We start from the raw sequence: 22710 nt of genomic DNA on the forward strand, positions 1-22710 counted from the left end.
AAGACAAAGAAAGGATACAATTTGCTATGAAATTTCTGTTCAGATGATTGAGATATACAATGAGCAAGTCAGGGATCTCCTTAACGACGGTCCTCAGAAAAAATATCCTTCCACTTGCACCTCCTTTCATTGATAATCAATATGATTATTCTGCTAATATGTATCTATGTTTCTGTATTTAAATTAAAATTAATTTGTTGGATTACCTAGTGGTTATCTCACTATAATTGTCTTTTTAAACAATTTTTGAGTACCTTTACTTTTAAAACATTGGACATTCGTAATAGTTCTCAGACAGGGATGGCTGTGCCTGATGCAAACGTGGTTCCTGTCACATCAACAGAAGAAGTAATTGAACTAATGAACCTTGGTCAGAGGAATCGTGCTGTTTGTTCAACTTCCATGAATGAACGTAGCAGTCGCTCTCACAGGTCTTGTTGCTTTTGTCAATGGTTGATTTTAGATCCTTTTTCAAAGAAGTCATTTTGTGACTGTTGTTGCATTTAACTAATAAATCCTAATTTGCAGTTGCCTAACGATTCATGTTCATGGAAGAGAGTTGGCTTCTGGGTCTGTTCTTAGAGGATGCCTTCATCTTGTTGATTTGGCAGGCAGTGAAAGGGTTAATAAATCAGAGGTTAAAGGAGATAGGCTCAAAGAAGCACAACACATAAATAAATCTTTAGCAGCTCTAGGAGATGTAATATCTGCCCTTGCTCAAAAGAATTCACATGTTCCTTACAGGAATAGCAAACTTACACAACTCCTACAGGACTCTCTTGGTAAGAACTAAGTATATGTGTGTTTCAAACACGAGGATCAGTATGCGCTTCAATATATTTGTTTCATTTTGTCAGGAGGACTAGCTAAGACATTGATGTTTGTACACATAAGCCCTGAGGTTGATGCGCTGAGTGAGACTTTAAGCACTCTCAAGTTCGCAGAGCGAGTTGCGACAATTGAGCTTGGTGCAGCAAAGATGAACAAGGATAACGGGGAACTGAAAGAACTCAGACAGCAGGTTTTTATCCTATTACTTAGGAAGTTTGGTTGATTTTCTCTAATTGTCTTAGAAAATCTCATCCAATCCCCTTTGATCTCACCACTTTAGGTAGCTAGTCTTCGAGTGGCATTAGCTAAGAAAGAGGAAGAGGCCCTTGGAAGCACAATGTCCAGTCCTGACATTTATAGGATGAAATCTAGCCCGACATCTCCTGGATATCCAAACCAGATTCAGACAATGGAGGATTTGGGGAATATCGAGGTACATATTCATTGTCCATTCATCCTGATACAAAACTAAGTAGCATATTTCCACATGAGTTCCAATAATTCAACTTTACATTGTCTCTCGGAAGATTATATTTATCGATTTATCCAAACTCTGTTAGAGATCCTTGTGTGATAATTTCATTGCATTACATCTTTCACTTCAGATCTGCATTGTCCCCTAACATTTCTTGTGCAGAGCTGTTCAGCATCGAACATTGATGTGGCCAATGATGAGGATCCACTGAGGGATTGGGTTGGAGATAATGTTCATCTTCCCGACTCACTTGACCAGGGATATATTCCTGATGTGAGAGTCTTCAGAGATAGGCGCACAAGCCGGCCTAATTCTTTCACAACTGATGATTCTGATGAATTAGATTTTGCGACCAGTGATTCTTCAGAGCAAGAAATGATATTGCAGTCGCAGTCCAGCAATGGAAAAGCCAGTAATGCAGTCAATGGTGGATCAAGAATCAAGCGGCCTCAGTCAGGTTCAACTAAAGGCTCTGAGTTGAGGTAATTAGATTCATAGAAACAATTCATAGACTAGTAGTCCATGAATACAGAGATTAAGCCCTGAGAATATAAAATCATCAGTCATCCCTTGTTGGAATTCTGCAAATCTTCCTTATACAAACCCTTTCATTACATGCATTCAAGTAGATATTTCTTACATATTCATGTCGATTCAGGACACCTCGCACCCACATGCCATCTCCATCAAGGAAGACATCAGCTGCACCGTCGAGCCAACTAGTAAAAGGTTCGCCGGCAAAGCAACAAGCTTCTGACGGAAAACGAAGACAAAATGGTAATGGTAGGATGCCTACCTCAAAATAGACATTCTCTCATTGATGACTAGAGATTTTGTTGTTTGTTTTGTTGTTATGAATGCATCGCAAGAGGGATTGATAGCTCTTTGCTAGTCGTGTCTCTCGTAGCTGAGTAGCAGCAAAAAAACAGCTGTTTGTGTCTGGATGGGATGAAAGTGTGTGAGAAAGAGTGCCAGAGGAAGGGGGAAAAATCATAATTTGCTAAGCCTAAGCGTCTGTACCAAAAACAATTACTTCAAACTTTGAGTATTAGGAAGCATTACTCCAACATGTACAATTTTCAATCTGGTTTTGTGTCATTATTTTCAGTTTATTGGTTCTAGCATGGTTGAAATACTTATAAAATAGATATGATAGCATGTCTTAATCAACCCGAATACTTATAAAATAGAATTCAAATATTACTATATACTTGTTGTTTTCAAACAACAGTTCAAAACAAACTTGCTTCAGCTAGAGAGAAATTGCAACAACTTTATTCATAGTTAACTTATTTGCCCCCTCCCATACTTGATTTCACCTTATCATTTAAAACTTAATAAAATTATCCTTAACAAATTCTAAAATAATAAAAAATTAAATATTATTTAAATTTATTTATATATATCACCATTAATAATAATAATAATATTTTATTTTATTTTATTAAACAATTGATATAATTTCTTATACTAAATTATATATTAAAATTTTCAAACGAATAAGTATCTATTGTATTATCTAAGATTTAACTAAACAAAATAAGTTATGTTTTATTCCCCATAACTAAAGGTGAATAAAAATTCGGTTGAACCGAACAAACCAATCGAATTTAAAAATTTAATTTAGTTATTTTAGCATTTTAGATTTTTTTTCTAAAAAAATTGATTATATCTATTAATTTTAATCAATTTAAATTTTAAAATTTTTTATTTGATTAAATTGAATAAATTAAAATAAAAAATAGCCAATAAATTTCTAATTAAATGAACTTATAAATTTTTAGATTAAATTAATCAATATTTTATCGGTTTAATTATTCAATTTTTATTTAAAAATTTAATAATTTGATCAATTTAAAAAATTTAGTTTGTTCGATTTTAATTAATAAGTAAGAAAAAATTATGAGGCCCGTGAAATAAAGTAAAAGTGGATGTACAGAATTTTATTTCTCAGTTAGAATAAAATTTTTAAGATACTTAGACACCGAACAAGAGGATTACGGCGGAGTCAAATACAATCTGATCCACGTGATGGGCAGTCAATAGATATGGTCCATCCAGTTGGATCCGATATCCAATCGCGAATCCAAAAACGCGTCCAATGTTTTTCCCCCTAACAATTATACCCGCAGTGGCACACAGCTCATTCGCCATTCCTTCCACACTCGCCATTTATGTTCTTGTCAGAGAGGCGCTGCTCCTGGGCCAACAGGAACCATCGAAGTTAAGGACGTGGCGAAGTGCTACTTGCTCTTCAGGCCTCTTCCTGTTCTCTTACGCAATCAATTCAAGCGCAAGGAAAAAATAATGAAAAAAACGACACTTTCCCGACGGGATCATCCACAGAACAGCGAATATCGTAGCTTGGAGGGATGGGATCTGCCGTTGGATTGCTGATGAACGGAAGAGGATCGACTGCATGTGCCTTCTGTGACGAGAGGGTTGGCGAGGAACCATTTATTGTACGCGAAATCACGCGGACTCAACAAGGTGAGAAAGAGGATTGATTATGTTGGTTCCGATCGATTCGAGGGCTTATCGCTGAGGAAACGGAGGCGACCACGACACGTTGGAGTTCCTACTCTCTCTCTCTCTGTCCCCAAGATTAGATCTGCTTCTTGCTTGATCGGTAGGTCGGCGTTGCAAACTACGCTGTTGTAATTTCTTTTCTTCTTCGTTTGACTGTCTGTTCTTGTGATCCTCTTTTGCCTCGATGTCGGATTTCTGGGATTTGTTGGAATTTGATATGTTCGTAAGGTTTTTAGCTGGATCCCTCTCTCTGCCCTAGCGGAATGAAACTTTTGTGGATTTTTTTTTTCATAAAAGGAACAATTTTGAATGCATTTTCTTACCCGTTTAAGGAAACGTCTGCTTTGGTTAGTAAGCGGCACTTATTGCTTCTGCGTAGTGTTCCATTACTGTTTGAAAAGATCTCACGTTGAGATCTTTGTACGCATTGATTGCTAGATCTTACAATCTTCAGTTCCTTTCGTAGCTAAAGTGAGCAGCGTAGTTCTCCTCGCACGTAATGGAATTCTGTTCGACTCTAAAATTTGGGAAATCTTTCAGGCACACTCCATGGCTTTAAAGTCCAGTTCCGGTGATGGGAGGACAAGGAAATCAGTGTCCCTCATTATCATTGTTGGCCTCTGTTGCTTCTTCTATATATTGGGAGCATGGCAGAGGAGTGGATTCGGAAGGGGGGATAGTATCGCACTACAAGTCACTAAGCAAACTGAATGCACAATAGCACCAAATCTGAATTTTGAGACCCACCATGCGGGCTCAGGAAACCTGAATGATCTCAGAGATTCGCAAGTCAAAAAGTTTAAGGCATGCCACGACCGCTATACTGACTACACTCCGTGCCAGGATCAGAAGCGGGCAATGACCTTTCCTCGAGAGAACATGATATACAGAGAGAGACATTGCCCAAGAGAGGATGAGAAACTGCATTGTCTTATACCAGCACCTAAGGGATATGTTGCTCCTTTCCCATGGCCTAAGAGCCGGGATTATGTTCCCTACGCCAACGTACCATACAAAAGCTTGACAGTTGAGAAGGCTGTTCAGAATTGGGTTCAATATGAAGGCAATGTGTTCAGATTTCCTGGTGGAGGAACACAGTTCCCTCAAGGAGCTGATAAATATATTGAGCAACTTGCATCTGTTATTCCAATTGAAAATGGTATTGTCAGGACTGCGTTGGACACAGGATGTGGGGTATGGAACATCATTCTCCAAATTTATGGTCTCAGCTCATCATTGGCAATATTTAGAATCAACAGTTTCTGTGCAAGAATGTATCTCGAAACCTTCTATCAGTTTATTTGATATCATCTTGATTTTTATTGCAGGTTGCTAGTTGGGGTGCTTATCTACTGAAAAAGAATGTGTTAGCTATGTCTTTTGCTCCTAGGGACTCTCACGAGGCACAGGTACAGTTTGCCCTAGAACGAGGTGTCCCTGCAGTTATTGGAGTTCTTGGATCAATTAAGCTTCCGTACCCATCCAGAGCCTTTGATATGGCTCACTGTTCACGGTGCTTGATTCCATGGGGTGCAAATGGTGAGAAATGAACTAACTATTTTCTTTTTTACTATCAAGTTTTTTACTGTTGTCAAACAGCTCTATTTTGTTAACTGCTCAATCCTGTTCTTACCATTCTTTTCTTATGGTTCTCTTTTTAGATGGAATTTACTTAAAGGAAGTTGATCGGGTTTTGAGGCCTGGTGGTTATTGGGTGCTTTCGGGGCCCCCAATCAACTGGAAAGTTAACTATCAGGCATGGCAACGTAAGAAGGAAGATCTTGAGGAGGAGCAAAGGAAGATTGAGGAAATTGCAGAGCTTCTTTGTTGGGAGAAGGTCAGTGAGAAGTCTGAAATCGCTATTTGGAGGAAAAGAATTAATGCTGAATCATGCCCAGGGAGGAAAGATGATAGCCGTATAAATATATGCAAAGAAGTGAATTCAAATGATGTATGGTAAGTTATGGTTCTTTCTCTCACCGCTGCAATTGTTCAAGATTACTGAAGTATGGTCAATTTGTATGGTTACAATCATCCAAGAAGCCTAACTTTTGCATATCTGGAGGAGTCTGAACAAGTTGACCTCAGCTAAATACATAATGTCAAATAGGCCATGTCAATTCATCTTTCATTGAGAAAACAATAATAATTTAACTCAATCGCGTTTGAAAGCCAAAACGAATTCCTTAGGGAGAGGCCGCAATCCATTCTCTTGAACTTGCTATTTGTGGGTGTTTTTCCATTGTTTCTGTGCATATACGTTGTCATGCTGTTTTGTGTTGATTTTGTTGGCTGCCAATCAAGGATAAACCTAGAAAAAGTAAATGTTAAAAGGCTATCAATTAGAAGCTCAATGGAAGATAAAAACTCATGTACGATCCTCAAATAGTTAGTACAGACACGTCTAGATGTTGGCTTCCAAAGAACTGGTAGAGTGAACTGCAGATGAAATTAATATTGTAGCCACTATTTTCTTTATTCCATGACTAGCTGCAGTAAGTTAATAAAATTTGAATGCTCTGCAATGTTTCTTCTAATTATTTATTGTTCTCGTAAATTTTGCTGGTTCTTCCTATATAATTGAGAATTATTTCAATCTCATCAGGTACAAGAATATGGAGCCCTGCATAACACCATATCCTAAGGTTAGTAGTGTTGAAAAGGTTGCAGGAGGAGAACTAAAGCCATTCCCTGAGAGGTTAAATGCTATTCCACCGAATATAGCTAGTGATTCTGTACCTGGCTTCTCAGTGAAATCCTTTCAAGAAGACATCAAGCAGTGGCAAGGGCATGTTCAAGCTTATAAGAAAATTAACAAGTTACTTGATACTGGAAGGTACCGAAACATAATGGATATGAATGCGGGATTGGGTAGTTTTGCAGCAACAATTGAATCTCCAAAGTTGTGGGTGATGAATGTTGTTCCCACATTAGCTGAGCTATCCACATTAGGTGTGATTTACGAACGTGGGTTGATTGGCATATATCATGACTGGTATGCATTCCTAATTAAGACGAAGCTGAATAATCATTCATTATATTATGACAAGTACTTTTGATTGTAACTAAACCTTTGCTAAAACTTGCTCGACTATTTGTCATGCATCCAAATTGTTATTATAACGTTGCATCATTCTTAGTAGCTTATGTAAATTAGCTACTTAGTTGCTCTTTAAATTATCTTTTTCAAAAGTGCATTTCTATTTTATTTCATACCTGTCATTACATATTTTGTATTTCATTTTCTCACTTCCTTTGCTTTTTGGTACTAGGTGTGAAGCTTTTTCAACTTACCCAAGGACTTACGATCTCATACACGCTAATGGTGTTTTCAGCCTGTACAAGAACAAGTAAGAATTTGCAAGAAAATCAAAAAGAAAGAACTGACTTACAATTAAAGCACCAAGTGTCTGATTTCATTTCAATCGTGCATCATCACTCTTTCAGTGTATCATATGTTGTTTATACAATGACACAGATGCAAAGCTGAAGACATCCTTCTGGAAATGGATCGCATTTTGCGGCCAGAGGGTGCAGTTATATTTCGTGATGATGTCGAAGTTCTCCTAAAGGTAAAGAAGATAATCAGTAGCATGAGATGGAACGCTAAACTGGTCGATCACGAGGATGGACCCCTGCTTCCTGAGAAGATACTGGTGGCTGTAAAGCAGTACTGGGTTGGTGGCAGCGAAAGCAAGGATGAAGAGCGAGTGGATCAAGTTAGAAGCTGATATGGATCCTAAACCTCGCTCAGTTGCTGCAATTATAGCATCATCTCCGCTTACCACTAAGTTTAAGGGAGAATTCTTTATCTGGAGCTGTAACCCTGTTTAGAGGACAATAGATGTCATTCCTATTTTTTTACTTCATCGTTTTCCTACTATGGTAAAAGGACATAATGTCGATTTCCTTCAGTTAAATGCCATGATCTCTTTGATGAAGCTTTACAGGATGGTCGATCGAAAGGTTGAATTTTCATTAATGAATAAGGCAAACAAGTTTGGTAAATATGCATGATCTCTTTCTTTTCTTCAAATTACTGATCATTAATCGGGCTGATGAAAATTTCTACACTGCAGATCGTCAACAATCAGAAAAGAAAGAACCACAAAATATCAACAGACCAGGCTAGTCCTTGCCTCCCTCTACACGTTCTTCTCCACCTCCTTGCTGTTACGGGCATTGCCGGCGCCAGGGCTGTGTCCCGGCGTTGTCTGACGAAAATTTGCAGCCATAGCCATGCCTTCTTCCTCTCCGCTTCCAATGCCGGCTACTGCCTCGTACCTTCTAATTCCCTCGATGGCCAAAGCCTCAAAGGCAATTAGGATCACAAGCATGAGCAGGGCACGAGAAGTGTTAGCAGCTGCGGCCATGCCAGTGCATGGAGAACTCTCTCCTCCTTTGGGTATATTTATAGGAGTTAGTTGAAGAGAAGGAGGAATCAGAAAAGGGGGACGAGGGTCAGAAGTTCATCACCATCAAATAGTAAGCAAAAGACTAAGAAGGAAAGAAGGTTAATTTCGAGTTTGTTGAAGGAGTTGAGCAAAAGACTCGAACATGCTTAAGAGCTAGGATCATGGTTGGATATCAAAGTGAATCTCCTACTGTCGGGGGGAATCTGAAATCCGCTACGAATCTACCCATTTGAGGGAATATTGGCAGACAAGTTCAGTGGCAGCAAAAGCGGCCAGCGTTAGGCCTCGCACATGAAAAATGCTATTTTGATAGTTTGGTGAGAGTTCTTTTGCAACCAAATTGTGGGTTTCGTGTTAATTTAGTAACATATTGAGAAAGGAAAGAATTCTATAAAATAGAGGGAAAAAAGAAAGAAAAATTAAACTATTTTTTGTTTTTTTTACTAACAAAGATTACTTTTGAGTTTAAAATTAGTTAATTATTCATCCCTTCTATTTGCTACATTAATCCTATAAGCATTATTTAAGCCTTATAGTACATTAACCACTATTAGAAATGTGTTAAAAGAACTATTTATTGTCTTAAAGACAACTATTTTGCAAACTCTTCTCTTATATCACAATCTATGTGTAAGGTATATGTTAAAATATATATTGGATGAAATATAATATTGATTCGATCTGAGATCAAGAGATAGACGGACTCCTCGATGTATCCATAGTTGAGCTCTTTTAGTATGGGTTGGTTCATAGTTGTCAGACTGAGCAATGTAAGGATTTCGATGAAGATCTCTGATAATAACAATTGAAAGAATTGAAGAAGGATTAGAAGGGATACCAAGATGAATTTTGGCAAGACCCCTTGAACACTTAAGTTAGATTCTAAAGGAAATTTGAAAGGAAGAGATAACGAAGTGAAAGTTGCCATATCTGAACTCAAAAGCGATCTGATTGATCGGGTGATGTGAATTAAACTAGGAAGAGCTAATCCAACTTGATTTAAATTCAGTCATGAATTGACTGACTTGATCGAGTTTAACTATGAGTTAACTGACTCAATCTGAATTCAACTTGAAGTTACACTAGCCTAGTTCTATGTTAATTGAGTCTTAAGCATGTCACGTGGCCCTGGTTGATTGTCTTAAGCCTGTCAAATATCATGACATTTAAAATACAAATCTATTATATATCGATTCAATCTTAAAGCCCTCAGGGTATAACTGAGTTAGTTACGATAGAACAGAATTGTAGAAATGGACAAGGGTTCGAATCTCGATGAAGCCGAAATAATACCCTAGGGTTGCGGATTCTATCTTACGCAGAAATCGATCCAATATTAAAATTGATTCAACTCGAATTCAGCTCGGATTTATGATCAGAGAAAAGAAGAATGTGAAAAAGAGAATGAAAGATAGTATGGAAATTTTTATTTTTGATCAATTTGATATCAACCGAATAGCCCAGTGGTTCTAACTACGGACAACCATTAAATTAATGTCCATCATCTCTCAACTCCAGTAATAAAGCACAAAACAACAAGAATAAATGCAATTAAATTGGAACCTAACCAAATTGCGAAAACTAAAACTCATATAATGCGGCGATGGCAAGAAGGGAAGATCTGATCCGTTCGTTTCCGTTTTGACGGTTCCAGTGAGGAGGACACGGGAAGATGCCTGTCCGTTTACCTGAACCTGTCACCTCCGTGTGCCGCACGCACAAGCCACCCCCCTCGCCCGCATCCGCTGTGTCATCGAAACGGCATGCAGGCTTTCTTGTGGACGTGGCGTGCGGTTCAAAGGCCTCTTACGTCGGGCAGAAAGTGGAGTGGAGTCTGAACGCGATTGCGTGGCGTCAGAGGTTTGCTGCATCCTTTTAGTGCCTTCATTAATGAGAGAGATTACGGTTGGCGCATCCATACGTTTTGCGTTATCTGGGGACAGGAAACGGGTTCTTGGCCCCTACGGGATGGGGCCACGTGTGGGATGACATCGGCATTCGGTGGGGTCAAGGGGATGGGGCCACGTGATTGGTGGTCGACTCGTTATTGTGTCGATGTAGGAGGGCAATTAGGTAAGTGCGGAGCGGGAGCGGTTCGGGACGTGTGAGTGACCCGGCGAGATGGCGCGACGGGGAGGTGACGCCGTTAAGACGATAACGGCGTACCGTCGCGTTGGCTTCCGCTTCTTCACCGTAGTTTCGCCCCCTCAATCTCCGCTCCGCCTCCGGCTCCGCTTCGCCATTCGTGGAGCGTTAAATATTAAGCTTCCCCCCTCTGCGCTCCGTTCGTTCTCTTCTTCCATCCGCTTCCCTTCGCCGGCCGGAGGGAGCGGTGGATCGCCGTGGTTTTCAATTTTGTGAGGCCGACAATTGTGACAGATCCCAGCGGAAGCACGCGATACGAGGTGTACTCTGAGAATCTTTGGGATTTGAGTGGGAGAGAAAGAGGGGAAAATAATTTTTTTTTATATGTATATATATTTTTTGGTTGCGGCGGGCGGGAGGAGCGTGGCGTTCTTGCTTGCATAGGAGGAGAAAAGGAGAGGGGGGAGGGGTGGGCATCGGAGAGGTTGGACGCTCGCGCACGGCACGGGTGCCAAGGTGATCCCGTAGGGGATTTCCCCTGGCCGCCGCCTCCTTGCCTTATGGCGTAATCTATTCCTCTCCCCTCCCCCTTGGATCAATGTTTTTTATATGCAGCCCGTGTTCGACTCCCTTGCCCTGTGCGGTTTCCGGAGGTTGTTGGCGAGCAGAGGAAGAAACGACAATCGTTTGGTGAGAACCATTCTTCTCCAATTGATTTTTTTTTTCTCTTGGGTTTTGAATTTCTTGCTGGAGTTCTCATATTCATCTGTGACTGCTTGCAATTGGTGTGAAAAGTTCGTTTTTTTTTTTAAAAAAAATTGAGATCAGGGGCGAAATTTCGAGCCCGACCTAAGTAGTTGGATTTAGCTGTTATTCTGCGTTTTCTGTTTCTTTTTACCCCCATTAGTTTTGGGTGTTCAATTACTGCGAGGATTTCAATACTTCTCTTGCGATCTTATTCAGCACATTCAATTTGCCTGATTCGGGGAAAAATATACAAATTGATTCGTGGTTCTTCTGACTTAGTTGTTTTGTCTCCTTATGTATCCAATCGCCTTGTTGGGGGAAAGTAGACAGGGACGCCAGAATAAAGTCCGGGTGTATAAATTAGAATCCTACTAACACCATGGATCAACGAGCCACTCTCTCCATTGAGACTTCATTCTGAACTTCCCTTTCGTCTGAGCTGCATGCAGCTAGCAAGTTAACAATTGCGTCTTCTTTCTTTTTCTTATTTCTTATAAAATAGAGAAGCATGCCTCCCTCCTGAATAATACCAGGACCCTTTAATTGGAAGTCACCTCCATAAGTTTTGAAAACTAGAACCTTTCTCACGGAGAGAAATGGTTTTAACCCTTAAGCCAAGACCTTGTTTGTAACAACCGACTTAACTTTTAGCTGCTGCTTAATGCATTCGTATGAACATATATTTTAGAGCTCTAATATACTTGAATTATTCAGGAAACATGTATTTCTTAAATAATAATTTCTATCTTGTTATTTAATTCCTTAAATTTTCCTGATTTGGCGAATTCTTAAAAAGACAATGGTGATAGGTACCTGCATAGACCTAAGTCACCCTCCTGACCTTTCATATATTTTTATTATTTAGTTTGTCATGGATTCTCCTTATGAAAATGTTTAGTTGTTGGCTTGGCAAATATCTCCCTTGTATTTATAAAAACTCATGTTTTGTATCAAAAGAAACAATTTGTATTTCAGTAGTGTGATAGGTTGAGACAGTTTTAAAAAAATATAAGCCATATTCTTTGTGCACTCCTACTTTGGGGGGAAAATTTTCTTTTCATATATTGGAGATCTCATGATAAGGAGTTTAGGCTTTGTTTTTGTTTCCAAACTACTATATGTATTGTTTCCCTGAAGATTTCTCTTTATCCACCTAGTGGAATGTTGAAGGAGCATCAAAATTGTCATCCTAGTTTCAATTATTTGCACATTCATTCCCCGTTTCTTAGCATATGTTGTTTTTAGGAGATTGTCGACTGTTATCCTTGAAATATCTTTAACATCATTCTGCAATCTGCCTAAAGATTATCATTTCAGCAACTTCTAGGTTATCGTCAGTTGCTTCTGTTATCATCCTTTTTTCAATTGGGTTTCTATTTCCATATATAGCGGTCTAAAATTAGCCTCATTTTTACTAGGTTCTACTTCGTCCTACTATAATCCAGTATTTGCAATATGCATCCTCTTGGATATAAAAGTATTAGCACAAGTTTTGTGTTTTTTTTTCTAATATGAATAAATTCAGGGTATAGTGTGTATTTCTTCAGTTGTTTGTTCACTGATATTCCCATATTCTGGTCATTTATTTGTTCTTACTATAAATCATGGGCATTAATGTAATTGGTTTTCTGTTAAAATTGCAGACAAAAGGCAACGAATGTCAGGAAGCAAGTCTGTATCTTCTTCACTAGATGTGCTTTATAATACTCCATCCAGCCCTACGGAATTCTCAGAACTTTCAAAGAGTTGGATTCCTAATGACCTGAAGACTAAATTAAATATCGGACAAGGTCTGATGGAACCACAGAAATCCACCGGCATATCTACTACTCCAAGAGTTACTAGCCATACTGCTGGTCCACAGGCTGATCTGTTGTCTCTTCCTGCTTCAATATGTTGTGAAGGAAACACAAGGGATATCAGTGGTTCACACTATGAGAATGGACTTTTCTCCTGCTCCTTTTCGAAGATATTTGACAAAAAAGGTGAGCTTTTCTCTTATAGTTTATATTTTAACACAAATTAGATTACATTACTTTCAAAGTCCAAGTTCTTTCTAAGATAATTAAGATAATTTTTTATTTCCATTCCATACACTTTGGCTGAATGAATCATAGATTTCGCTTTTCAAATAAGCTTATTCTCTTGAGAGATTTATCTTTGGTTGCCCTGGAATGCTTTGCTTTAAGATTGAATATGTTTACTATCGCTAATTTTGTTTGCAGCAAGGTTGTCATCAAACATTTCATCTTTAGTGCAATCTGTTGATTCAGTTAACTTGAACTATGGTGAAGATGAACCTTTTGAATCGATGAAGGAAATTGAAGCTCAAACTATTGGAAACCTACTTCCTGATGATGATGATTTGCTTTCTGGTGTTATTGATGATGTTGGAAATAGCGAACTCAATGGTGGAAATGACATTGATGATGACATATTTTACAGTGGTGGCGGATTGGAACTTGAAAATGATGATAATCTCAATGTCAATAAACCATCTGATTTTGCTGGAAGAGGGGTTTCAAATGGTCAACAAGGCAGTATAGTTGGCCCCTTTTCCGGCAAACACCCATTTGGTGAGCATCCTTCAAGAACTCTTTTTGTTAGAAATATCAATAGCAATGCAGAGGATTCAGAACTGAGGACTTTGTTTGAGGTGATGTTTTGCTTCAGATGTGTATTTCTTTAATGGATTGGTTTAAATATTGCCCTTAGATTGATAATGAGTTTTATGTTTTCCTTAGCAATATGGCGACATACGAACACTTTATACCGCTTGCAAGCATCGCGGTTTTGTTATGATATCGTACTATGATATAAGAGCAGCACAAAATGCAATGCAAGCACTTCAAAATAAGCCATTGAGGGGTCGAAAGCTTGATATACACTTCTCTATTCCTAAGGTAACTTCTGTCTTATTTTTTAACCGTTTTAATTTTGTTACAGTTGATTATATCATTCAGAGGGAACCTCACCGTGTATTTCAGCACTTGATGAAATTTTTGTTTCTTTTTTGTTTTTTGTTTTTTGTTTAATTTGTTTGTATATCTGAATTTTCAAAATTAGAAACCCAAGGTTTGAAACTGAATGGACCTTCACACCAGGAAGAGAAGTGAGTTGGTCCATTCAATTGTGCTATCAACTCCCTATAACTCTTATATTCTCTGTAACTAAATCATGAAAAGAACTGAACGTTTGGATTGGTCTTTGATACTTATAATCATACAAGACTGGTTCTACTTCTAGCTGGACTTTGCAATCCATTGTCAACCTTACATATACATCTTATGCAAACATCATTTAGTGTTGATGTGAAAAGCAAGTTATCAAAGTCTTCATCTTCACTTCTATTATTGTTATTGTTCTTGCTCTGAATGTTCCCTGATCACTTATATTTTTGGTTGTTACCCATGTAAAAGCCCAAGCAAGGTCTGTATAGTGTATATGTTTCTTCTAAGTAACTAGAGGAGTTCATTTGCATTGTTTCATTTGAGATGTAAACAGATGCTGTAGTTGTGAATACTAATGTAGTATGTTCATTCTTACTAGGATAATCCTTCTGAGCAAGATATAAATCAGGGGACGCTTACTGTGTCCAACCTTGATTCCTCAGTTATAAATGATGAGCTTCATCAAATATTTGGTGTTTATGGTGAAATAAAAGAGGTTATGCAGCTATTCTGATTATATTTTATTACATTAGCTTGCAGTTCTAAAATTCATATTTTAATATCATAATCAGGCATTGCTGATATTAATCCTTTATTAATACCATACAGATTCGAGATACTCCATATCAGCATAATCACAAATTCATAGAATTTTATGATATTAGAGCTGCTGAAGCTGCTCTTCATGCTCTTAATTGGAGTGATATAGGTGGCCAAAAAATTAAACTTGGGCTTAGCCGCACTGGAGATGGAAGACAGTGGTATTACTCCACCTATCTTATTCTCTCATATCTCTAAACATCATCCTGTTCCATCCTATTCTCTATATGATTTTTATATGCTTGATTATGTTGGGAAAATGACCAGAGCTAATTTCATCATTTTCTCAAGGTTAAAAGGAAAATTTTATAAGAGTATGGTCGTACCTACCATACTTGAAGTGTTTGGCTATTAAAAGCAATGTGTATAAAAAATTAGGGTCCAATATGTTAAAAGGGAAATTATGTACTTAGGTGATTAATAAATGCCCTAGTTAGGTGATGTAAGACCATGATGAATACACACATTAATCAAGGATGAGGGAAAGCAAAGAAGACTTATTTAATATCAATAAAATATAATAAAATTTATTTAAATATAGATGAGGATATGGTAGGGGATCGAGCCCAATGGGAGGATCCGGATAGTCAATCCCACTTAGTGGGATAAAGGTTTAGTTGTTGTTGTATGTATAAAACATTAATGCAATGAGAAGGGAAAGATAAGATTGATGTATGAAGTTACTAAAAAAGATAAATTGTTTGAGAGCATTTAGGTGCATCGCTAATAAATAATCAAATAAGATCATACTGAGATGGTATGAACATGTTTAAAAATGACCAGTAGATTCTATAATTAGAAGAGGTAAATCTATCGGTGGAATATGTAAAAGGTTGAGGGAAATCAATGAAATATTAATGACAAAAAACATGATGAAACTAATTTGAATGCTACTAATGATATAGCCTTGTATAGAGTTGTGCAAGAGCTCAAGAGAGGGATAAGCTCCATGTAGTTGATCTTAGATAGTAAATACAAACATGGCTTGAGTTTATATATTACCCAGATTCCTAGGTAACTTAGCAAAGTAACATATAATCTGTGTAGTAATATTAGCAATAAAAACACTTTATTTTTGTATTATGGATTAACTGTCTTATTTAGTGGGATGATCGCCTATTGCATGCACCTGCTCCTGGAAACCTAGCCAAAAATTTTGACCAGCCTTCCTAGCACCCCAATTATGAGCTTTTGTCGATTCCTTGTCTTTTACCTGGCAATCTCCTAGTGCCTGCAATAAGTAAAAGAAAACTTTGCTTAATGCGCTTGTTGAAGATCAAGATCTATTTGCAGCATCTTATCTGAATTTTTATAATGCTAAAGAGTTGTTAGGTGCTGATTTTATGTTGTGATTTAGTATTAATATAAGGAATGATATTTTACCTTGTTTTCCATTATAATTCTAGTCAGGTTGTCTTATATTTTACCTTGTTGTATGCCCTATTTAGGCTTAGCTCTAATGTGATGAAAATGAGAGAAAATGAAAGGAAAAAAGAAAAAAATGCAATGATTATGCAGGAAGGCATGATCGCTAAGATTCTTAATTTTCTACTGAATATTCAATCTTAACACCCATTTGATTCAATGATACTATTTGTGTCTAAAAGGCAGCATTTTAGACGGACTGGATTGCATATGTGATGTACATTCCCTTTAGGCAGTTTGAGCACACAGGAGGCTTGGTGGGCCATCTATGGGATGAAAAGGATAAAGATAATATAATTCATTTTAAAGTCCAGAGATTAGTGAAAAGTTTGTGATGATTTTTCTCCACTAAAAATGGCTTATCTTTGTGATTGTGAAAAACTGAACAAAGTTTTTGATGTGGTAGCACATATCTAGTAAATGTTAGCTCAAACATTTGTTTCCAAATAATAAACACTTTTATAATTAATTATATGCATGTTATTAATAAAATTAATGAGTTTTATATTGTATGATTGACACATATTTTTTCTTTTTGTAATTATAAGTTGAATGGATTGATTTTTATACTTTGTTGAATTATATCTTATTCATTTTTTTCATATAATATTTTTAATTATTTTGGTAGATAATTGCATATATATCTTGCATAACCGCATATGCATTACAGAGCGGGTTGATTGCCTATCGCTTGAATTTCCATTCCAAACCTTGACTATGTTGTCACTTTAGCCTCACCTAGTAGTATCCTTTTACTTACCTGGTTCGGTTCTAGTACAATTTGATAATCATTTTGTATAGCAAGGCTCATGAAATCATTTTCATTGTTGAACTTTTGACTTGGTCTTGGTTTGTGCATTGCGTTAATGTTGATTCTTCAGTTCTTTTGAAATGAAAAGAAAACATAGTATTTTATGCTAGTTATTTGGGAAGTTTTATGCAAGTTTAAGTTGGCATGTTTTCTCTCAATAGCTAAGAGTTATAGTTTTTCTGTGTTACACTGATATAAGCATAACTTTAATTTTATTTCTTCATTAGGATATCAATTAAATCTAAATTCATATATTATCTAGTTATTCTTGAATAACCCAGATTATCAGTTCAATATTTTTGACATTCTAAATGTTTTCTATTTAGATATTTTTTTGGCAATTCTAATTTCGAATTAAGATTTTAATAATGATACTTTTACTAGTTTTTCATGATAACTTATTGCCTCATTAGTTGTAAAATGTGAATTCTTTATTTTTCGAGTATCTGTTCTTTGGATGGAAACTAAAATGTGATCCTTGTGATTCAAGTTGGTAGTAGTGTGTTTCTTAAGTTGTATGAGAAAAGGAATGCTCTGAAGGAATTGTCTGATTATATGCTTCACTCCCTAGCATATGTTTACAGAAGGATATTGTTAATAATTGAAGGGCACTGAAGATATATATTGTAGTTGATTATGCCTCAAATCAATGCAACTATGTTTTTGACAGCTGATCTGCTACTTTTATGGGGTACATTTGAAGACGAGTTCATTTGTTTGATTCTGTGATCAATAATATTTTTATCTAAACATTTGTGTGTCTGAGTTAAAGTTATGGTGTTTGTTTCTTGCAAATATTTCATGATGGTACTAAATTGAACTAAAAAAAGAAGTTGAAGAATCGAAGTACTACTGTGTTCTTATTCATGATCTTAAGTTAACTCTGATACCTTTCATCAGCTTCTTGCTATCAAAGATCAGTTTTTTTTAAAAAAAAAATTGTTTATGCTTCTTCACCAGTTTGATGAACAAGATATCACAAGAGATGGAGCAGAAAGAACTAAATGGATTCTGCTTCGGAAGCCCTAATGAGTCTTTCTCTGGGTGCCCTGGGTGCTTTGGTGAGTTTTCTGAAAGGCTTTTGATTCCAAGCCTTGCTTTCTGGTGTGCCTTATGTTTCTTCTTGACTGATAGCAAATCTGATGTCAATGTTTCTAGGATCATCCTTGTTTGGCAGTGGTTTTGAAAATGGGGCTATCCAGGATTTTAAATCTGCACAAGCCCCATCTATTCCTATTGTGGAAGCTAAATTCAATGGAATTTCACCTAGCATGCCACCGAATCTTCCTTCCCCTACATCAATTGCATCAAATTGTAATCATACTAGTCAGCCAGTCCAAGGTGACATGAACCTTTCTCTGGGACAGATGAATTTTAGATTTCAAGATATGCCTGCTCTCCATCCTCACTCTCTTCCAAATTATGACAATGGAGTGAAAAATGGCATCCAATACAGCCCAAATACTCGAGCCATGGGTGTTGGAGTCATCTCTAGACCAGCTGAAGGTATTAATAAAAGGAATATACAAACAATATGCTCTGGTAGCTTATGTGGAGATTGTTTTGATACTAATCAAGGTACTAATCTGAGTAAATATCTGTCATCAAGCAAGTGGATGCCACTAATATTTGTGCATAATTTGTTTAGTTTTAAATAACTTCTGATTTTAGAGTTTTGACACATTAGAAATTGTAGTTATCCTTGAGATTCATACTAATTTACTTTGCTTGCATGCTAGTTATCAAATGTGTATTTTTTTCCCCCTTCAGCTTTTGGACTTCCTCCAAATGGAAGCTGCTCTCTTCCTAGAAATCAGCATGTTTGGAGTAATGCAAACGCACACCAGGATAAATCCCCTAACCCAGTCTTTTGGAAGAACTCACTATCGTTGGTAAACAACATTCCTACCCATCATCAATCACAGATATATGGATCTCCTAGTGGGCAATCTCACATGTTAAACACAGTTCTTCCTACGCATCATCATGTTGGATCTGCACCTGCTCTCAATCCATCACTTTGGGATAGAAGATATGCCTACTCTGGAGATTCCATGGAGCCCCATGCTTTTCACCCTGGATCTCTTGGTAGCATGGGACTTTCTGCAATTTCTCAATTGCATTGGCTAGAGCTTGCTTCTCGTAACATATTTTCTCATGCTGCTGGAAATTGCATTGAACCTTCTATATCTGCTGCACATATTGGAATTCCTTCATCTCATAATAGGGGACAATTTTATCATGGAAGGAACCATATATTTCCTATGCCCAGTTCTTTTGATGGCCCTGCTGAGCGAATTAGGAGCAGGAGAAATGATGCAAATACAAATCAGAGTGATAGCAAGAAGCAGTTTGAACTTGATATTGATCGAATTATACGTGGTGAAGATTCTCGCACGACACTAATGATAAAAAACATCCCCAACAAGTATGCTGAATTTTTTTTGTAACGTCTTTATTTTTAATTTCCCTTTCTGTAAAGAAACAAATATTTTGCTTGATGTCCTTTTCCTTAAGATCCTTTTCCTGGTTTCTTAGGTACACTTCTAAAATGCTCTTGGCTGCAATTGATGAAAATCATCATGGAACATATGATTTCATCTATTTGCCAATTGACTTCAAGGTAAATTCCGTATCCTGAGTAAGCTACTAGTGTGTATTAGTTTATTCTCTGTACACTGACTAATTGTTTTAATAAATCTTCTTCTTTCAGAACAAATGCAATGTTGGCTATGCGTTTATAAACATGACCAACCCTCAACATATCATTGAGTTCTATCAGGTCTGATAAATCTCATGGGACTCTGAATAGTTAGTTCTTTTACTGTTTTTTTCTTATATGTTCAATTTACTCAGTATTGGAATACTTGTATTTTATTTACATCTTTAACATGTCAAAAGATCTACTTCACTATAGTCTGTTATTTTGCTAGCAATCATTGAATTGTTTTCTTCAGGATATTCTTTATATGGCTTCTTTTGCTATCTCTGGCTTCATTGCATCTGTATTTTCTTTATTTGTAAGCATTACAACTAACCTTTTTATGCATAGGTGTTTAATCCTTTTCTTTGTGTTTTAAAAAAAAATCTGCAGTCATTTAATGGTAAGAAATGGGAAAAGTTTAATAGTGAGAAAGTTGCATCTCTTGCATATGCTAGAATCCAAGGAAAAGCTGCTCTTATTGCTCATTTTCAAAACTCAAGTCTGATGAATGAGGATAAACGATGTCGTCCTATCCTCTTCCACACGGACGGTCCTAATGCTGGGGATCAGGTATGATGGTCATTTACTACAGCTTCCATCAAACACACTTTGAAAGAGCATGAATCAGTTATTGTTTACATAACATTCCAAAATATGAACCCAATTACAAGTTATCTGACACCACTACCGAAATAGCTAAAAGTAGCATAAGGACTAGGATTTCTTTTCGAACCTCAACCATTATGACTTCTCTAGTTTGATCCTGTCCAATCAAAATGGCCAGCACTTTTGTTTTTTGATAATGCAGACAGTGCAATTTTATAGCAGATTGGATATATCAGCTGTGTTCTTTCAGAATCATCCTCATACTTTACTTCTGTCAGTGATGGTTTATTTTTTGATTTTTATTGGAATGTCTGTTTGGCAAAAAGTTTATCATTGACTAGTGAAAATGATAGATTCCCATATTAACTTGATTTTCTGATCTTGAAAGATTAATAAGAAACACTGATAGATAGTTGACATGAATGATTTGCAACAATGTGATGAAATTCTACGAAATTGCCTATATCTTTGAAGCTATGATATTACCACCATAAAATACCATTGTTATCTAACTAGGACTGAAATATCATAATGAACAAAACACAGAAACTTGGACCTTATTTGTTTTTGTTGCTTGTTAGGTGGAAGATGGGAACTATGGTATTAAGGGTTGCTTATATTAATTAATTTCTTAGTGACAATATGGATTATAGCCTAAGAATATTTTCAGTAGATTGTCTAATAAAGGGCCACATGCAAAAAATAATAAATAAATAAATAATACATATCCAGATACCTTGTATACTTTCAGGGGTGGGCCGGTTGCTTTTGTTCAATGTTGCAAAAATGACTCCATATTCAATGTAGGAAACAATTGCCTATGACTATATTAGAATACCACGTTTTCCACTTTTCTAATCATAGTTGAACTGTAAAACTGATGCATTAAATTATCCATCTATTAATAAATTCGAGTTCACTAGAAAAGTGTGCTGTGTATTGTATTTGACAGATGGCTCTTTAGAACTTTACATGACCCATTCTACAAGTGATGTTTCACTACCTTGAGCTTGGCCAAGAGTTGAAAATTAGAAATTGAGAGAATGAAACATCAGATGTATGCATGCCTGTTCCTTCTTGTGATACTAAAATATCAGGAGTACATAAGGTGGAAAAGGATCTGCTAAAGCTTGCACTCCATTTGCCTTTGATTTTTTAAAGACAAAGTAATTATATTTTAACAATTGTACTATTGCGGCATGCTTTGCAAGCATTATATGGAGTAGCCTTTCTGATGATGTCTAATTTTTGGATGTGGCTAGCACTACTACACCAAATAGGCCTACTTTAGGTTTATTTTGCTTATCATACACATCTAACTTGCCTTATAAAGATGAGGTTGTGTAGCCTTGTGTAGAGTTGAAGGAAAGAAGGTTCTTGTAGTTGACCTAAAATTTTGGAACTAATGAAAATTGTTTTATTATTGTACTCATATCGCACTACCTGCGGAAAAGTTCAATCAAGGAATACATGTAAGTGTAACCAATCTGAAATAGTTACATATACAACTTAACTTCCTCTAATTCCATATTCTTATCATGTTGCACCAAGAGTTTGCCTGCTTCAGGAGTTACCGCATGGATTTTGAGGGTTTATTGCATCAAATTTTTAGTTGGATTCTTGACCAATTCTTTTTTTTTTAATTTTTATTTTTGCACTGTAGGAGCCTTTTCCTGTGGGCAATAATATCAAGTCAAGGTCAGGCAGATCTAGAACAGCTTGTATCGAAGACAACCATCTCAAGGATTTTTCTAGCCTAGCAAGTGGAGAAGATTCCTGTGATGCCATGGCTTTCCTTCCAGATTCTTAGAAGGACTCACTGTGACATAAGCCCCTGGCAAAAGGAGGCACTAACTTTGAGGCAAACTTGAACCATAATGCTGTTTCCTTCACTCTATTGTTTTTATAAGATTCAGAGTTTCCTTTGCAAATTTGTGGGTTGTGGTTGCTGCTTGCCTTTGGGATCCTTTTTACCTTACATTACCAGTCAAGAAGCTTTCAATTTTCTTGGAGTATTTAATGAGCCAGTGATAGTAAACTGTCAAAGGATGTGGGAGGCCTTAAGATTTTGAATTTTCTGTAAGAGGAAAAACAATGTACAGATATTTTAAGAGGAGAAATTACTACCATTGCGGCTGCAGTAAGGCTTTTTCCACATTTGCTTCTCTATTTATTTATTTATTTTTCCATCTTGATCCCATTCATGAGAAGAGTTCTATTTATTTTTGGAGTTGGGACTAGGCAGAGTGTGGAACATCTCTGCCTTCCTCCCTGTGTTTGTTCTATCTTGATACAGATCTATATTTGAATAC

General features: G+C 36.8%; 3 protein-coding genes across 6 annotated transcripts; all 3 read left to right on the forward strand.

Moving 5' to 3' along the window:
• Nucleotides 1-7: 7 nt before the first annotated feature.
• On the forward strand, nt 8-2112 carry LOC141843946 (kinesin-like protein KIN-14P; the record flags this gene model as incomplete). Its single annotated transcript, XM_074731957.1, has 7 exons — nt 8-102; nt 270-431; nt 529-782; nt 858-1021; nt 1112-1264; nt 1469-1788; nt 1965-2112. Coding segments are annotated over 7 exons (1296 nt in total), but the record flags the coding sequence as incomplete, so codon positions are not given.
• Nucleotides 2113-3785: 1673 nt separating this feature from the next.
• Nucleotides 3786-7776, forward strand: LOC141843884 (putative methyltransferase PMT2). 2 transcript variants are annotated; one of them, XM_074731905.1, is made up of 7 exons: nt 3786-3935; nt 4376-5029; nt 5164-5374; nt 5497-5791; nt 6441-6830; nt 7108-7185; nt 7314-7776. In XM_074731905.1, exons 2-7 carry the CDS (start codon nt 4385-4387, stop codon nt 7564-7566), a joined length of 1872 nt encoding a protein of 623 aa, XP_074588006.1. In that variant the 5' UTR covers nt 3786-3935; nt 4376-4384; the 3' UTR covers nt 7567-7776. The 2 variants fall into 2 exon arrangements, with proteins under 2 accessions (XP_074588006.1, XP_074588007.1); XM_074731906.1 differs by lacking the exon at nt 3786-3935 and adding an exon at nt 3968-4063.
• Nucleotides 7777-10445: 2669 nt separating this feature from the next.
• LOC141844356 (protein MEI2-like 4) lies at nt 10446-22538 on the forward strand. 3 transcript variants are annotated; one of them, XM_074732400.1, is made up of 13 exons: nt 10446-11025; nt 12726-13067; nt 13308-13738; nt 13827-13985; nt 14632-14748; nt 14862-15013; nt 18049-18149; nt 18247-18666; nt 18859-19516; nt 19627-19711; nt 19802-19870; nt 20183-20362; nt 22062-22538. In XM_074732400.1, exons 2-13 carry the CDS (start codon nt 12740-12742, stop codon nt 22206-22208), a joined length of 2847 nt encoding a protein of 948 aa, XP_074588501.1. In that variant the 5' UTR covers nt 10446-11025; nt 12726-12739; the 3' UTR covers nt 22209-22538. The 3 variants fall into 3 exon arrangements, with proteins under 3 accessions (XP_074588501.1, XP_074588503.1, XP_074588502.1); XM_074732402.1 differs by having other exon boundaries at nt 18247-18594; XM_074732401.1 differs by having other exon boundaries at nt 13356-13738.
• Nucleotides 22539-22710: the final 172 nt, after the last annotated feature.

The sequence above is a fragment of the Curcuma longa genome, chromosome 13 (assembly GCF_044706935.1).
Source record: "Curcuma longa cultivar G26 ecotype Majalengka, Jawa Barat chromosome 13, ITB_CL_G26_1.1, whole genome shotgun sequence".
Classification (NCBI taxonomy): domain Eukaryota; kingdom Viridiplantae; phylum Streptophyta; class Magnoliopsida; order Zingiberales; family Zingiberaceae; genus Curcuma; species Curcuma longa.

Excerpts from the sequence above, each read along its gene's own strand:
- LOC141844356 (XM_074732400.1), top strand. The coding sequence starts at position 12,740 with ATGTCAGGAAGCAAGTCTGTATCTTCTTCACTAGATGTGCTTTATAAT. Across the intron at positions 13,068-13,307 it reads GAAGATATTTGACAAAAAAG|CAAGGTTGTCATCAAACATT; the intron begins GTGAGCTTTTCT and ends TTTTGTTTGCAG. Across the intron at positions 20,363-22,061 it reads GTCCTAATGCTGGGGATCAG|GAGCCTTTTCCTGTGGGCAA; the intron begins GTATGATGGTCA and ends TTTGCACTGTAG.
- LOC141843884 (XM_074731905.1), top strand. The coding sequence starts at position 4,385 with ATGGCTTTAAAGTCCAGTTCCGGTGATGGGAGGACAAGGAAATCAGTG. Across the intron at positions 5,030-5,163 it reads CGTTGGACACAGGATGTGGG|GTTGCTAGTTGGGGTGCTTA; the intron begins GTATGGAACATC and ends TTTTTATTGCAG. Across the intron at positions 5,375-5,496 it reads GATTCCATGGGGTGCAAATG|ATGGAATTTACTTAAAGGAA; the intron begins GTGAGAAATGAA and ends TTCTCTTTTTAG.